At 37.8% G+C, this 14,630-nt stretch overlaps 1 protein-coding gene across 1 annotated transcript in view; it reads right to left on the bottom strand.

Moving 5' to 3' along the window:
* AK9 (adenylate kinase 9) overlaps positions 1–14,630 on the bottom strand; it is a gene marked incomplete at its 3' end in the record, with an annotated part of 70,251 nt that continues 55,621 nt past the window's right edge. Inside the window, 11 exon segments of the mRNA XM_009326427.1 lie at positions 1–92; positions 3,125–3,239; positions 3,794–3,896; positions 3,978–4,076; positions 4,807–4,976; positions 5,444–5,640; positions 6,831–7,051; positions 8,626–8,772; positions 9,942–10,143; positions 11,101–11,314; positions 14,096–14,314. Of these exon segments, the coding sequence (XP_009324702.1) occupies positions 1–92; positions 3,125–3,239; positions 3,794–3,896; positions 3,978–4,076; positions 4,807–4,976; positions 5,444–5,640; positions 6,831–7,051; positions 8,626–8,772; positions 9,942–10,143; positions 11,101–11,314; positions 14,096–14,314 (1,779 nt within the window).

Below are 14,630 nucleotides of genomic sequence, written 5' to 3' on the forward strand. Positions count from 1 at the left end.
CAGGTAGGGGACGAGCTGGCAGTGCTCCACGAAGCGCGCCAGCTTCCTCCGGTACGACTGCCGCGCCGGCTCCGCGCTCCCGGGGTTGTGCGCTGCAAAGAAGTTAAGCGGTGACTTAGTGCCCCCCCCGTCAGCTTCGCGGAATCGCGTTACGGAAGTTTTCAAAGCGATCGAGCCTACGCCCGATGTTTTTATCCGCGGTACGGGTAAAGCTGCCGTGGGCCGCGCCTCTTGGCGCCAAACTGGCAGAAAAATCAAGTCTGGTATTTGGCAGGTTCCTAACGCCAAAAGGGTGATGATCTTCGGAAGGGCCGAGGCTTTTGTAAACAGGCAACAACCGTCCGCTCAGCTGCCATCGCCTCCCCATTCCTCGGGCCGCGAGGCGCTGGTGATACTCGAGGCAATGAGAAATTTGGGTATCGGGCACGTACCCTGACATGGCGCTGCACGGGGATAGCCCGGGCGCAGCGTGGCTGGCACTGGGCCGCTGCGACCTTGGCACGGTTGTCCTATGGCCTAAATGCTTTGCCCATAAAAAAACGAGAGCCGACTGATGCTTCGGAGGAGGAAGGAAGCATGTAAGGGGAGAGCAGCCCTTACAGGTCAAGGCCAAGAACGCTACGATGAAGACAGCGTTGTTTCGTTTCTGTCTTACCTCTCTGCCCTAAGCCGCGTTTTGGCGTACAGCAGTTCCGAGTGCCAGTCCTCGGAGTATTCTTTATTATTTTGATTGTTACGCTGAGGCAAAGGGGAAGGGGTGATTTAAGACAGCCAAATCAAACCCGTTTTTTTGCTGTAAATGGCACTTTATATCTCATTGCAAAAACCGGACAGCATGAAGAAAGAACTATGCTATGAGATGTGTCAGCCCGCTAGCTGTAAATTGTAGACAGCCGCATGTAGCAGCTTCTGCGTGATTTTTCAAGCACAGCTGTACGTAGAGCTCCTGCAGGAGTCAAGTTTGAAGGGCACTAAATCTCTCTAGTGATGTATGGTTTCCTACTCTTTTTTCCAGGAGTAAATCTCTCTGCGTTTATGATTGATCGCCTGTACCTTCTCTTCTCGGACACTGACAGCGATCCAGTATTGTTAGAAAAGCTTCAGGAGCAACTAAACCACTGTTTCTTGTCCCCTATTTAAATGTGAGATGAGGGAGTGACGTAAGTTGAGGATGAGAAGGTCTTACTTCAGATAGAAAGAGGACATAAAAAATTTCTTAGGGACCACAGCGTGAAGCACTTTGATCAAGGACGGCGTGACTACCCTGAAGAGAGACTCAGTAATAAATAATGCTGTATTTGCAAAGGAGATTTTTCCGTGTACTGGCATGCTGCATCTTAAAGTTGGAAGCAGTTCTGCCCAGCGCTAGAAGAAGATAATCTGTTTTCCTGGAATCCTACGGTCAAACTGTTTGTCACTGCATGAGGAGAAGAGATTTGTGCACTTGCATAACCTTTCCATTTCATCATCCAGTGCTGATAATGATTTAATGATGCAATATTATGAGCAAAGCATTCCTAGCGTGGACATCGTTAATGTCAGCAAAGCTGTGCTAGCAATAGCATGAAAACAGCCTTTGTGGATGAAACAAAAACTGCAGTACAAAAGCAGTTTTGCTGGCTTAAGAACTGTACATTTACACAGGGGCTTATCGTGTGCCGACACCGTTCAGTGGTCTTCCTTAACAAAGCTATGCCAGCAAAAATCTGTGATAGTCCAAGAAACTTCTGGAGGGCTCTGGAAACTGCACGAGGAAACACGGGATGTGAAGAACTTCAGACAAATAACGAAGATTTGCCATTATCTAAAAGAGTAAGTAAAAATTCGAAATACCAAAAGGCAAGGTAAAGTTCGCCCACCCGAACAGGCTGGCTTATAAAAGGTGGGCAGCCTTGCTCCAGAGATCTCCAGCAGTACTGGAAGCCAGACCGAAGCTACAGCAGAGCTGCAAACTAGGCTGTTGAAATCCTGAAAGCTGGCACTATTTAGCCTGATTGCAGACTATTAAAGATTATTAGCTGCAACTGCTATCTTGGACTGCAAAACAACAAACAAGCAAAAAGTCTAAAAAATAGCAAATACGAACACAGGAGACAAAGCTTGGGCAACTTTCCCGGTGAAGAGGTAGTCCTAACCTCTGGTAGCTCCGTGAGATGTTTTACTGTGTCAGAATTTTGTGGGCTGAGTACAAACCACCTAATTTTAATTTTGGACTGTTTATCTTGGTTATGGAAAAGGAAGGTGGTCGATTGGACTGTCGAGTAAATAAAAAAAGACGTTAAAAATAATCAACATACCGATACTCTGAATCACATTAATACTCAGATCTTCCCAGATGTTTTCACAAATAAGCAGACTGATAAATAACATTTCATTGTGCTACAAACTTAAAAATCTAATTAAATCTGCATGGATATCTATTCTTTTGTACCGTGTAACTTAGTGTATTGGTACTGAGCCCATGCAAAAGAAGGGCTTTTTTGACAGTGACAGGTGTTCTATGTGCACTTAAGCTGTTTTTCAATACAATTAGGCCTCTCATTTACATATTTCGCTGGGGTGGTGTTGGAGATCTGTATGATCAGAAAGCTGTCTTCGGGTTATCTCAAGGCAAGCTTTGTTAGTAAGTTTTATTTGGCCACCTGATACAGTCGAAAAAAGGCAAGCATTCGGGCACCTAAGCCATTCCTCAGATAGTATTTCAGCAGCCTTTTATTACAGTAATTTTAGTCAGTTTTTAAGACAATTCAGGTTGTCTATGACTAGTTTAAAATGTAGTACCACCTAGTTTAGAACATTTTACTTTCTGATTAAAAACTCCAACAATGCATATTGGAAATGTTTTCAAGGCCATCAGGTTGTTGGTGATAAAATGTCATTAAAGTCTCATGATTTGCGAGAGATCACTTAACCTATCTACCTATCCTGTTAACCCCATTTTCCTCCCTGGTCCTTACACGTTTCCAAGAAACTTGGCAGTGTGTATTATTTAAATCAGTATATAATAGTATTTTCCCAAGCTGGACATGAGAAAACTACACAAATTGGTTATCAATGTTGTATCAGATGATTTACTGCATTTATATACTTCATTATTTTTATAGCATATTATTTTATACGCTACCTTTTAAATGGCAGGCGACAAACAGCAGAGCAGTTTTTTTTACACTTAGGAATGGAAACTTTGGCTTTAAGCAGCCTACTTCATTCAGAGCTTTTACTAGAGAAGTTGCGACTCCCTAAAGAAAGAAAACAGTTTTAGGAGACCATTACAGAAATCTAGGGAAAAAATATATTCAAAGTCTGACCCTGTTGTCATGCAAATCTAACAATATAGGATGATATCTAAGTTGGTGGATTGTAGAAGATAACAAATAGTATAAAATAGGGAGGGAAGTGACCATGAATCATTTTTTATTTCATATTCGTGTCTCAGAATGTAACCGACTATCCTTAAATGATTCCAGATAGGCTTGTGTCTATCCTGGTGTTAAAAATCAAAGCAAAATGTAATCTTACAAGGATAAACGAGAGTCAGAAAATCCATCCTATAATACTGCAGTTTATTATTCCCCTCTGATGGTCTTACTTGCATTTTTTCCATTAAAGCTACAAATATCTATTATGTTAAAGCTTTTAAAAAATTCCTCTCAATTGTAAGTACACAATTTTCAATTTAATATAATCCCATTAATAAATGTAAGACTCATACTGCATTAAAAATGAAATAAACTGTGTGGGATATACTATACATGGCAAAATCATGTTTTAAAATAGAAAAGCAAAAACTGGCCTGTTCAAGGTATCCAGCCAAAGGAAGTGCAGTGAGTAGTATTGGCTCCTTTACTGGAGGGAGTTTACGTGGAAGCTTCAGATTCCGGTACTTCTCTGGTAACCTAACCAGGTAAAAAGTAAGCACTTTCAAGATGTATAAACCGTGACATGATTAAAGATTAAAAGGCAGTTAGTATATTCACCTCATAAACTTCAGAAGTTTTTCTTCACTTTCAAAAATATATACCTTATCTTGATACTTCGCTGCATACTCGATGTTGCCAGGCACCAAAGCTTCATATCTGAAGAGACGGCGCAAGAAAGACTATTAATTCACAGGAAGTGTAAAACATCATTTGTATGGTATAAATTCATGAGCTACTGGGAGCCATCTGGTAATTTAGCAAGTATAGGAACTACAAAAAAGTAGCAATTGGATCATCCAAGTTTCCCCCCCATGACTGACAGTTACAAGGCTCAAAATCTGAGAGTCTCTGTCTCAAAGTCTGCTTATTAAGGGGCTTTTATAGTGCTTCTTTAGAGCTCCTCTGGTTAAAATGCCAGTCATAGTTGTTCAGGAGATTAAGAAGGGACAGCATAGAATTGACTATTAATGGTTCTACCTTGATGAGAAATTCTCGCACGCTGAGGAGATCAGTGGGACTTTATGGTGGAGCTTTATGGATCTCATAAAAATTGTAATAGCTAGTTTTGCATCTACTAAGGTTTTGTGGGATTTGTTTGAACTTTTTGAAGGCTTATGATAGAGAAAACTCAAGCTGTATCTGAGCAATCTTCATCACAAGACGGTAAGCCAACACAGATCCTTGTAGAACCTGTAGCCATTTGATTTTCAAAAGGTGATTTTACATTGATTTTCAAAGCCACAGGCACAATATAGAGAATTGTAATTGCTTTTCCTGTCGAAACGCTGAACGCTATTAAAAAGTACTTTGAAAGTATTTCCTTATTAATATGTTAATATAGGACACATAGTCTGTAATTCAGATTATGAAAACTGCGGTGATGTACCTCTGTTTTCCATCTAGGTAAGTGACTGGACAGTATCCCTGCATTTCAGCAGTTACAGGGAATAAGGCCTTCACTTCTGCTGCAGTCAGTTTCTTTGGTAGCGTATCTGGGGGTGGGAGAGGGTGAGGTGCCAGTGGTGGCACATAAACCTCTGGTCTGCTCAAGAATTTCTGTAGAAAAAGAAATTAAATGTTTTTATCATGAGAGAAGCAGTGTAAGGCTGTTAGTCAAACTCTGGAGGACTGGCTCACACAATTTAGATACTTGTTTCTTCTACAACACCTCTCTGAGAGTGTCACTTAGTCATCACTATCCGCCCACCATCCATTCCTATCCATTGCTATCATTAGCCACTCTCTACCCCCAGTCTCCCCAAAACAGATGGAGAAAGGAGGAAATGGTTGTTTCGAAATGAATGTTTGATCTATGACAATTTGTAAGAGGAGCTTTGGTTTGAACGGACTCTCTGCTGCATTTTGTCTGCCTAGATGTTTGATAGCAGAAATACACAGAACAAAAGCTTGAATACTAACTAATTCAGATTACATACTGCTTGTTTCTGGATGGAATCAAAGAATCTAAGCGACGATGTTCCCTCTTCCCGTAATCCCCTCCCGACCTGCTTTTTGAGACTTACGTCCAGTTCTTCCTGTGAAGCCATTTTGTAATAGTGTCCTCGAAATTCTGCAGCAAACTGCAATGACGATGTTACAGAGCAGTCAACCAATTCACCCTTTTCTGCAAGGCTGACGGGACAGTACTGTCCAAACTCCCCCAGCCGATCCTGCAGCTCTTCGGGTGTGATACATAAATCAGCAATGCCGGCTGCTTTTCCTGTTAATAAAAGCAATTAATGATAATGTTTTATTAATGAAATTCAGAAATGTTAACAGTTTAGTAGATACTATAATTCATCATGTGAAAATTATATAATGACAAAATAGCAATTTTTATAGATGGATATTAAAATGAAATGGCAACCCATTTTACCAATTAATTTTAATAACATTTTTCTAGCACTTAAGAAATATAATAATTATTAATGATGTGGTATACTCTGCATGCTTAACTTACTAGTCTGTTTTCGCTGGGACAGTTTTATTTATGATTGATTGTTTTACTCCTTTGTGTTGCTAAGGAACATTTCAGCTTTTATTTCTTTACATTGGTGAAAAAGTACAAGGTGTGTATGATGAAAGCCTCCCCTTTATTCATCCATGGCTTGCAAATGCTGCAGTCTATCTGGATGAAATATATTCAAAATCTTGAATAAAGTATCATATAAAACCCAAACTATTTAAAAATTGTGCTTTTAAACCTTGATGTGAAAAAGTTAAATGTATTTTAAAATTTTTTTGGCTTATGACTGCAGTTTTTAAGAAGGGTGCAGCCACAGAGCTGTAAAAGTTAAAACGAAAAGGTAGATGTAAGATAAGGAAGTCTGTTTGCCCTTCAGAGGAACTGTAGTTAAACTGTACAGGCATGTTTAAAAGGCATATTTAATCCTGACCAATGCTGACACACAAAAATTCAAGTGGGAACTGTGTCATTTTTAGACTAAAGTGGTTTTCCTCCCACAGCACAGAAATTAACTCAGATGGCATATTTAACCTTAATTCTGAACTTATAATTAACATTTTCCCCCTCCTTCCCTCTTCCTCCACTGACACAGAAGTGAAGCTGCAAGTCACGGTTCCCCTTGTATACTTCGGGGGAACCTTTGTGATTTATCACCCAATGTTGAGGAATCTGCCATGGACCGTGAGACCTCTGACTTCTTTCAGCTGTATTCTGTTACCCTGTTCTTTGGAGGATGGCCTCAGACTGTCCTATAGTTGGTTTTGTCTTTGGTCTCTTCAAGAGACCTCTTCAAGATCTCTGCAGATGAGATCGAAGAATTTGAGGGTACATATGTGGCCAAGAATTAGCTTAATCCAAAGCAAGTTGAAGTTGAAATGCACTCATTGCATTGCAGCTTCTTAAAGAAAAGAATATTATTCTGAGAAACTTTGTTTTTCTTTTACCTTCTCTTATTCTTTCCAGGTATATCTGGATTTCTTTAACAGCCACTTGAACTTCCTGCAGTACTTTGTTCCAGATCCACCACTTGCTCTGAAAGGCATCAATCACACACCAGTTCTGATGCTCCTTCTTATAGTAAGTCCTAATTGCATCAATGTGCTGTTTATAGCAGGAATTTTTAATAGCTAGAATCTGTGAGCTGTCATGTTCAGGGTAGGGAGGTCTGAAGACAATGAAAAATAACACTGAGTTAAGTCTGAAGATTAGATCATTTCATTGAATTTCAAGTGAAAATTCTAGAGTTCACTTTAAGTCCTTTTTACAAAAGTCTGCTTATTTGACACTGTAGAACATATTTGAGAAATACAACTTCCTTATTAAGGATATTACCAGTTACATATAAAAAGCAGCATACTTCTGATCAGACGGTTATGTTCAGAAACAAAGAAGAAAACTTTTGCTCTTTATGTCCTAAATATAACTCAATAATTTTGTAAAGGATTTGGAATGTATAAGCACATACTAACCGACAGACACTACCAATACACCATTAAATGGTGCCCTAGACAAAATGCTATGAGACTTCTAAAATGGAAGTCAATTGTTTATTGAAAAACAGGCTTAATTTTGAATTATGCTGTTGTTTGAAATCAAGAGGTAGCCATAATCCTTGATATATTTTGAAAACTCTGTCATATTTACATATACATAAATGAAACTAATCCATCTATCCTCTAAAAATATTATGCAAGACCAGAAGAGATATTTTGACTAGAACATAGAAGCATTTCCTGTTTTGGTTCTTAATTTAAATGATGCCAAAAAAAAGGAGAAACTTCTGCTTTAATAGGATTAATTTCTCTGTAATTGTACCTTTCAGAAGTATCTGATATTGCACATTTGATTTGTATTTAAGCCTATGAAATATAATTAGTTTGGTATTTAAAATGAAAAGTTTAAAGTAAATACTTTCAAAAAGACAGCATTAATTTAATTTTTTGCAATGCAAATTGCTTTAGGCTTTCAGTAAACAGTTAAGCATTGTACTGATTACTAGATAAAAAGAGACAAAATGAAAGAGACATGCAATAATGCTCTAAGCTATCTGGAACTTCTTAGAAACACTTCCTCTAATGAGAACCATGTTCTTATACAATTTAATTTTAAGGTGAATGTTCTGTTCTTTTTAATTCTCCGTCTGTTTATAAACTACTTACTGCTGTTCCTCAAAAACAACCAACACCTCTTTAAACAGAATATTTATCTCCTTAGAAAAACAAAGAAGGGAGCGAGCTGAATTGAAAGTTTAGATGAGTAACTTGTGAATTGTGTATGTTATTAAAATATACATTATTTCCATCTTTTAAAAAGAACTCCAATTAAGACTTAAGAGAGCTTATTAGATGAAGTATCAGTTTCCCTTATGATGATAATAATTGAATTGATGAATAATAAACTGGTTTCATTAATGAATGAATAATAAATTGGTTTCATTAAAACCAATTTAACTAAGCAGTGGATGCACAGCATTGCACATCGGTGATCTCAATCATGCAATCAGGGGAGCTGGCCAGAGCATGCCACAAATTCCTTATGTCTCCATTTCTGGTCTATGGAAATCAAAGCATTAGAATGTGGAGGGACTGGTGCCCGTGTCTTTTCTTATGTGGAGTTCGGAGACAGCTGGGTTATGCACCTGCTTAGATACAGCCTCTCTGGGTATAGCACTGAGGCGCATAAATAGAGAAACGACAGTATCGTGTGGATAAAAATATTGCTGTCAGGGAGCATCACTACCTATTTCCGCTTTCCTTATCCAACAGTGCTCTTCTGAACACTTCCTTTGCATCCATTTCTAATTCAAAGATTTTCACTGGAATTATCCTAGCTGATTCCAATAGGTTTACTTGTTTTCTTGTTACAGGATATCCATCAATTACAGCTCTGCATACAAACAGAAACAGAAAGACAGTTTTCCTGAGAGGTCAGTTTCTAGTTAACCATTAAGACTATGTATATTCCTAGTACATTCTCAATAGAGACAAAAGTCTACACCCATGCCATGAAATTATCGTTGCCCTGACTTGACAGACGCAGTCTTCACTCCTAAGAATTTACAATCAAACTAAAAAAAACAAAATCAAGTAGACAGAATAAGAAATAGTAAAGAGTATAGGAAATATACAAAGGGCAAAAGGTATAGGAATGGACGTGGATGGCTCTGACTTATAAAAACGGTGGACTTTAAAATTCTGACACATCAGTCATTCAGAAGCATAATTTTAACTCTGGGAAATCTCCATATGGATTGGGAGGAGTAGTTTTCAAAGTGAAAAGTAAAATGATTTACAGTACTTGAAGAGTTTTTTTAATCATATTGAAGAAGAAATGCTTTTCACATATTAGGCAATACTGGGGCAAAATATACTGAAACAATATTCCAATATTTAACATGAAAGAAAAGTTGAAAGGATTCTGATCTCAAGCTCAAATAATTTTCAGAGATTATTCCAGAATTGCCTTTCCCTGTAACGATTCTCCTTTTTGGGGAGAGGAGTTGCATGTCATGGAATCGTGATCATGAAGCTTTTTAAGTCTGCCCGGTTTGGAAGGTGTTTCAGTGGTGGAGAAAGAGCCTAGGAAATCAGGATCACATATGAACGAGGTGGAAGGACCCACTGGTTTCAGTTCCTCCTTAATAACTTCAGTTGTTAACAAAACCAGAAAAAACCTTGAGTACTGAACCAGTCTGCATGACCAAAGAGAATCAGATGTGTCCACGTTGGTACTGGAGTTGATATGAGAGATAAAATGGTAGTTCTCAAAGGATAATAGAAAATACTGGCTTATTGACTGGAAAAAAGGTAACTTTCATAAAGCATATTACTTGGATTTACTGGCATATACTTACATGAAAATTGCAGAAAATTATGCTTCAGTCTGGTTTCCCAGAGTAACGTGAAGAACCTCATTTTGTACAGATTATTTTCTTAATGCGTAAACCATTGATGTGTTTTAGTGAAATTGGTTTACAGGGATAACATGGGAATCACTACCTGTGAAGGGACTGGCATGTCTTGAAAAAAACCCCGAAACCCAAACGAGACTCTTACCCAGTGGTATTACACACGTGATTCATCAGAGCCACATCTAGAGCCTGGATGGCCAGTTCATCAGGTACAGTCAGTCCTTTGTGAAGATGCCACTTTATCCTAAGTGCCAGCTCACTCTCTGGCTGATTGTTTAACACTAGCCGTATGGCATCTCCCATACTCAGGCGCAGTAACCCATATACACTTGCAAATTTCTTGGCAACTGCAAAACATTTTGATTTCAACACACAACTTTAACATAAGCAACTTCACAACCTAGCAGTCTGTTAAAGTATGTCCTTAGTCTTAGAAGCTAACTGCTCAGCTCATTCCCTGGGTCATTTCCAATGCATAATCTTGGTAAGTGGGTACCTAACCCTGCTTAGGCCCCTAAAGGGCCCAAACCTTTGCATACGTGCAGAGCATGCCCGATACACTAACAGTGTTCAATTCAGCACAAACCTTAGCAGCAATAGTCAACATTATTACAAAGTATCTTAGAAAATATGCTTCCACTGCTGCCCCTTTTACAGAACAGCCTAGAAGTTAGATCATTTATCGAGGAAATGGGAAATATGGTTAAAATTTCCTCCTTAATATGAAATAATTTGAACCCATCTCTTCTTTTTCTAACACCCTATTCTAATCATTAAGCTATGGTGTGAGCTGAATTTTATCCTCCCCCAGTTAAAGGCAGAGACCTGTGGATTGAAAGAGTCATGGAGGAAGGAGGAGAGGGGAGAAAGATGGAAGTCTTGGGTTTTTTTGATCTAGAAGTTTGGAAGCAGACTGGGGAATGTGGAGTTTGGGGTTCTGGTCCTTGATCCTAGGAGTAGTTCTTCATTTTACGTTAGATCATATTCACTGAAAGAAAGATGAAACAATTAGAAAATAATCAGAAATAATACAAGGGGTATAAATAGTGTAAGTCTGGATTTTCTAAGTGCCAGTCCAGGTCACTAACTTCTTAAGAAGCTGGGATAAAATTCAGATGGACAATGCGTAAGTATCTGACTGTCAAATGAGACCCTAGAGAATGTAACTAAAAGATTCCATGCCCAGCGAGAAAAGCAGGAAGACCAACAATATTAATGGTTTATGATTTTTTAATAGCAGTAATGACAGATACAGCTTCAGTGATTAGATAAGATTTTGCTTTATAGATAATACTGGCTCCTACCTGTAGTCTTGCCAGATTTTGGAGGTCCCACGATTGCAATCTTAAGTGGCACAGCTGGTTTAGGTTTTGGCTGACGAATATATTTGATGGGATTTTTCATAAATGTTTCTTTATTTTTTTTACTTGAAAAGAAATAAATATATTGTCGATGGATTACAGGAAAGACTGTGTTTTCATGGCTTTGTTGTGGCTTGATTACCTCTCCTTCACTTAGCTGTAGCATATACAAAATGGGAAGCAGTTGATTAGGTTTGACAAAGCCGCTTCTCCCTCCATCCTACAGAAGTGGCGTTTAGAAGAGGAGTACCAACTGTATGAAACAAACCATCAAAGCATTCTGAAATTCATACATATGAACATAATATTTTGTCCGAGTCTGAGGAACTTCCATACATATGCAATTCTTGTACAAAAAGATAAAGTAAACATTGAAGACAGAAAGAATATTCGCTATTTCCAGTAGGTGGTACCGTAACACTTTCTGTCCATCAAGAGAGTGTAGTCAGAGAGGTACAACATAATACTTTTCTTAATTTTCAAAGAATAAAGAAAATAATTTTATTCCTCTGTGAATTAAAACCACTTATCTGCCTGACAGTAGAAGATGCACTGAGAACATTGTATTCAGCAGAAGTCATGTAGAAATGAAGAAAACAGAAAAGAATATCAATACTTACATTATGGTGAAGTGTAAAACCACCAAAACAAGACAAGCCAAAAAAGCTTTTGGTAGAATACATACACTGCTGATGAAATCTTTTCAAACACATCAGACAGCCCACTAGAAAGTCTGTAGTGTTGATGGATGATTGAGGTGTAAGAGGAGCACTAATGGCAGAAATGGTCATTGCAGAAATGCTAAATGAATTCCTTGCACCACTGTTCACTATGGAAGAACTTAGTCATGTCCCTGTTGCAGCCCTTCTTGGAGGAACTGCCTTAAAGTGTCAATAAAAGATGTTTTAGAACAAACTGTTGACATCTGTAGAAAAAATTGCCCAGACCAGATGGCATTCACCTTACAGTTCTAAAGGGCCTCAGAAGTGAAATTGTTACTGACTAATGTGTAACCTATTGCTCACGTTGGCCTGCCTTCCACAAAAAAGGAAGGTGGAGAAAGTGACCATTTTTTGAAAAGGCCTCCAGGATGGATCCAGGCAAACATAGTCCAGTAAATCTGACCCTGTATTGAGCAAATTGAAATATATTAAGGAAAAAAAACAGTAGTTACAGGCATATATATGAAATAATGGAGAAGAGCCAACTCAGCTTCTTGTAGAGGGAAATCATACCTCACAAAACTATTAGTATTCTTTGAAGGAGTCAGTAAATATATAAATAAGTTGATCTGGTTGTTACAGTAAGAGATGGGACTGTTCTACTGCGTGGCATTACCTTGCCAGACCCTTCTCTGATTCTTAGGTTCCTCTTCCTGCACCAAGTCATTTCAGGGTGCTTGCCCTTAATTTATAAGATGTCAGGAGTCTGTATATCTGCTCCCATTTCTCCCTCAGCTCATCATTTTTATTCTCTGCTTATCTAATCAGTTGCATAACTACTTCCCTTCCCCCCCCCAATTTAATCTAAAAGTAATTGGCATGTACTCTATCTGCCTTTCTACAAAAAAACCTCCGGTCCGTAATCAATTTCATCATTTCTATTATATCCTAAAATACCCTCAAAATGATCCTATTTCCCTTTCATTATTGTCAGCATGTACATTTCCACTGTCAGCACACTACTCTGATTTTATCTAATAGCTTTCTATGACTTCTTTCTTCTAACTGAATTGTACTTTTTGGTTGGTAAAAAACCACTATACAGCATAAATGAATGAATTGGAGAAATGGAATGACAAAAATGTAGTGACATCTAATAGAACAAAGTGCAAGGTCTAGTGTGTAGGGACTAATAAGAATTAAATGTATAAGCTGGGGTTCAGTAATTGGAAATGACAGAAGAGAAGAAATATCTACTTGTATTAATATGTCCCTAGATTATTAGATGCCAATTTGACGCAGCCATGGAAGAGGCAATTCTGATCCTAAAACATCTTAAGTAAGAATTTTGATTATATAAAGCTGTAATAAGAGCTGATCTGTATACAATTCTCATTGCCAAGGTCAAAGAAAGATAAACACGATCTGGAACAGGTGAAGACCCAACATGATGACTACACAAAAGGGAATAAAAGTTACTCGATTCATTAGCATAGTAAAATGAAGGCCAAAGAATGTTTCCTTCAGGATCTTCCTGTTTTGTGTATCTTGTTCACTGGAATTTTTTTTAATCAACCCACCTTTTTATTTCTGATTTGCTCACAATCCAATCTGCTTTTATTTCTAGCATTAAAACCAAAATTTTACCCGCTAACATTTCACTTGCTACTGTATCAGCCCACTTTTGGGGATAGACATGTACTTTCTGACCTCGACTTTCCAGATCTCTAGTAAAATACTATGGAATTAGATTTGTTGCTCTTCAAAATTTGTAAATTTTGACAACAAAGAATTATTGCTGATGAATTACATTTAACATTTGTTGGTTTACTTTTTTGCCACTGCTGGGGTTGGTGGCCACCCGTGTGGCTTCTTACAAACTCAAACCCCAAATCCTTTTAGTTTGTTTTTGCTGCTTCTGGAAGGTTTTAAGACCTTCTTTGTTGCCCTGTGTTTTGTATATCATCAAGAATTAGGCATTTCTTTCTGATTCAGTGCCACCTTTAATTGTGTTGCCAATGCTAATGTAACAGATTTTACTAAATGCCTCTCGGCCTTAATTTAGCTGCAACACTGAAAAGACTTAGCACCTTTTATTATCAATGCTTGCTGTATTTTGTGTATACTCAGTGGTGTAGTCTTGATTCAGTAATGTAGTTTTCATTAAATATTTCTGGTATTAGTTGCTACTGCCTGATAATATTTTTTTTAATGTGAAATATATTTTTTAAAGTATTACTTTGTGAAAATATTCGTCAGTTATTTAAGAACATTACCTTGATTGGATCCCACTGACCAAAAGAACTTGGAAATTTATATGAGAAAACTAGCATCTTTTGTGCAAGTGGCAAACTTATTGGATAACATTTCTCAAAAATGCTTCCACGGTTTTCCATTAGAGAATTCAGCTTGCTATATATTTGGTAGCGTACGATGTGAGGCTTCCGTCCTCCATTGATCTCGATTTGTGGTATTAACAATTTTTCAAGTTCTTCCTGGTTAATGAAAATGTAATGAAATATTAGAATCATAAACACGATCAGATTTTTAATAATGACTGACAGCAAGATTTTCTGTGAACTATCAAGGATTTCTTGAGCATGTTCTCAGTCACTGTAAATCAGCAAAATTTGATTTGAGACGAGAATTGGTCTTCCTGCCCATTGAAGTTTAAATTACCCAGCTTACCTTAAGTATCATACTATAAAAAAAAAAAAAGAGGACAATCTGACAGTTAACTTTGAGGAATCTACTATGATGAAGCTAAAGCTTGAGAAGTATCTTTTATTTAAAAAATAATCAAATATCATT

The sequence above is a fragment of the Pygoscelis adeliae genome, unplaced genomic scaffold (genome assembly GCF_000699105.1).
Source record: "Pygoscelis adeliae isolate BGI_AS28 unplaced genomic scaffold, ASM69910v1 Scaffold206, whole genome shotgun sequence".
Classification (NCBI taxonomy): Eukaryota; Metazoa; Chordata; class Aves; order Sphenisciformes; family Spheniscidae; genus Pygoscelis; species Pygoscelis adeliae.